Below are 3,223 nucleotides of genomic sequence, written 5' to 3'. Positions count from 1 at the left end.
TTTTTTATTTATTGACGATCTAAAAACAATCGAAAAGTCACGTGTGCCTTTCCAGCAACATTTTTTGCGGCATTTTGTCTTTAAATGACAAAAACGATGTTTGACAATTAATTTAAAGGTCAGGGGTACGTCTACTACGCATGCGCGTGTTCAGATCTTGGTGTTTTAGTGTGAGCTAGAGAAGTGATAAAGTTTGAATGGCAGGAATGGGCTTTTAGGAGTGTGCCGTGTCCACGTCTGAAGCTCAGTACAGAGTGTGCAGTGCAGGAAAAGAAAAGTATGACAGCCAACGAGGATCAAGAGGTATGAAAGAACGCAAGAATGCTGTTAGCGTCTAACTGCTAGCTAGTTGACGGTAGCGTGACTGTTAGCATTGATCGGGGTGGTCCTCGGTTCCAGACAGCAGCCAAGTTAACAGACTGTTATTATTTCGGGTACAAAAGCTCAGCGACACTTTCCCAGCTCATCCCGGTTCAGATGTCGCTCACGACACCTTCCATTCAGAAGTCTACAAGGTTAATCTTGTACCTGCAGTGACAAACAGGGATTCAGCCCGTGTGTTAGCCGGCACACAGCAGTTTTCCACCGCTACTGTGTTGTTGCTTCTCCGGCTCCTTATGATGGTGACTTGTTTCGGCTTGGATACAAAGATCGTAAAAGCAATGAATTTAGCACATACGAGTGTATAAGGCCTTGTGACAGACCTCTGTCCTGCAAACCTTTGCTAAGCTAATGACTGTATTTCTCAGGGTTGTCTGGTAGCGTGCTGTCTGATGTGTTCTTGATGTACTTCAGTCCTGATGATATTCCTGTTACTTCACTTGTTTATGTGATCCCAGATGGAGCTCGAAGCTCTTCGCTCCATCTATGAGGGGGATGAATGTTTCAAGGAAATCAGTCCAGTTTCTTTCCAATTTAGGGTGAGTATGTCCACCGTACTGTCCAAGGCTGTGCAAAAAAGATTGTCTTCTGCAGTCCTCTAACATCCAGTTTCAGAACTATGGTCATAGAATTAAAACAAGAAATTTGAGCCATCATGCTCGTAGCTACTTTAAAACGTTAACAAACTTAAAGGCTGAATTCAGTGTCAGTAACCTTCTCGTCTTTTTGAATATTACACAAAAGGTAGGAGAACTCGAGGACAGCAAAGCATTCATTCTGGACATCACATGGCCTGAGACGTACCCTGAAACTGCTCCACAGATCTCACTTGAAGCTTTTTTCAACAACAGGATGTAAGTTCCAAGTATACTGATCCCTTGGTTTGTGTTAAATTCAAGTCTTTGAAGAAATGGTAAATGTTTCTTATGTAGAACCTATAGTCCTCATTCATGCACTTTTTTTTCTATGGTTAAGTGCTTTCTAATATTTACACACACACTCATCTAACTTGGAGTTAGTATCTTGACCAAGGATATTTGATTGAAATGATTCACTCCTCCATCAAGCCTCCAAAATTGGCCTTTTTCACTCTTTTGAAAGAGAAAACTATTTTCATGTAGTTCTTTCTAATCAGAATTTAGTGTTTGACTGATTGGCTTGAGTCATCAAAGTTTGAGGGGAATAAACCCAAAATGATGATGATGATGTTGTTGTTGTGCAGACGCTGACATCAAACAGTGAGGTGAGTGAACCTGCCACAGCAGCAAAGAAGAAGGAAAAGAAAGAGCAGCTGACTAAAGCCCAGAAAAGAAGGATGATAAACAAAACAGGTACATGAAACTGTGTCCAGTAGCTCGTATTGTTGGATACGTTATAAAAATTCTGCCATATTCTTCTAAAAGCTCTTTAAAATAGAGCTGGTTTTAATTTGGGGATAATGGTAAACTTTTGTGCTCTGACTCTGAATTGGTCAGAGTTGGTCCTAGCACAGACGCCTGTGGAACTCCGTAATTAACCTTCTGGATTTTCTTTGAGTGATCTGGAGTGGACTCTAAAAGATTGATCATTTGGAGGATGCAATTACTGGTTAACTCAGAAAGATCAACTGGAGAAAAGGTCTAAATAAATATCAATGGTAATTAATGTACATACATACTTTTACATCTCTGAGAAGTTTATGTATTATTTTTTCTATAATGGTTAAAAATTTGTTTGAAAACATTTATGAGATCATTACTAATTGTGGTTAAAGGAATTCATTGCTGAGTGGATCTCTGACTCTTTGTCAGCCTGGCTACAGTGCTGAAGAGAAACGTAGGGTTGTTCTTATTTTCTTCAGTCAATCATGAACAGTAAGATGTCCTGGCTTTACAGCAGGTGTTTTTTATTTATTTATTTATTTATTTATTTTTATAGAGCAACTTTTTTTTTTTCAGGTGAAGATTATCTAAATTATTGAGATTCCATCTGCATTGCCATATTCCTCTAGTAACTGATTGAAATTGAGGCTGATTATTATGACAAACTATTCCTATTGATGACTAATTTTGTACTTTTTCCAAGGCTAAAAGAGTCAAGTCAATTATGGCTCTGAGATTAACACAAAGTAAAAGCACCACCAGCAAGGCTGTTGGAAACATTTTGATGGAAAATCGTTAGACTGCATATAAAGATGAACGTAGCTGTCATGATGTCCCTCGTTGGTTAGTGTTTCATAATGCATCTACAAGTGTAATAACTGTATTTATATACAGTTGTGATCAGATGTTTACACACACTTAACTTGGGTATTTGTGCTGTGGTAATTTTGGGTGTGATTTTTTTTAAACAGTTCTTTTTTCTGGGTGGAATGACTATACTGTATTAAGTAGTGGAAGTAATGGTTTAATCCCCTGCTGAATTTGTGAGTTTGCTCAGTTACAATTAAATGAAAAGCCTCTCATTTTTATGATAGTTTGAATTTCAAGTGACAGCATATCACCCAAAAATCCAGATAAACACGCCTCATTAATATTATACATTGATTTGTGTGCCATTGAGTGAAATGAGTATTTGATCCCCAAGCAAAACATGATCCCCCGAGTGAGTACTTGGTGAGAAACACAGCGGTAAGGTGTTTCTTGTAGTTGGTCACCAGGTTTGCCACATCTGATGTTCTGTCTGTGTTCTATTTAAACTGCCATTTAAAAACTGGAGGCTGTTCATTTCATCAGTTATCACACATACATACAGTGGGGCAAAAGAGTATTTAGTCAGCCACCGATTGTGCAAGTTCCCCCACTTAAAATGATGACAGAGGTCAGTAATTTGCACCAGAGGTACACTTCAACTGTGAGAGACA

At 38.6% G+C, this 3,223-nt stretch overlaps 1 protein-coding gene across 2 annotated transcripts in view; it reads left to right on the top strand.

Moving 5' to 3' along the window:
* Positions 1-3,223, top strand: part of rwdd (RWD domain containing 4) — a 12,208-nt gene that overhangs the window by 5,053 nt on the left and 3,932 nt on the right. For both annotated transcript variants that reach the window (XM_005754721.1, XM_005754722.2), the window contains exon 5: positions 1,604-1,712. In XM_005754721.1, coding sequence (XP_005754778.1) covers positions 1,604-1,712 — 109 coding nt within the window. The remainder of the gene's footprint in view (positions 1-1,603; positions 1,713-3,223) is intronic.

Source organism: Pundamilia nyererei, unplaced genomic scaffold (assembly GCF_000239375.1).
Source record: "Pundamilia nyererei isolate P.nyererei 1_Seehausen unplaced genomic scaffold, PunNye1.0 scaffold00630, whole genome shotgun sequence".
In the NCBI taxonomy this organism is placed as follows: Eukaryota; Metazoa; Chordata; class Actinopteri; order Cichliformes; family Cichlidae; genus Pundamilia; species Pundamilia nyererei.
This window is presented reverse-complemented; position numbering and strand designations above follow the sequence as displayed.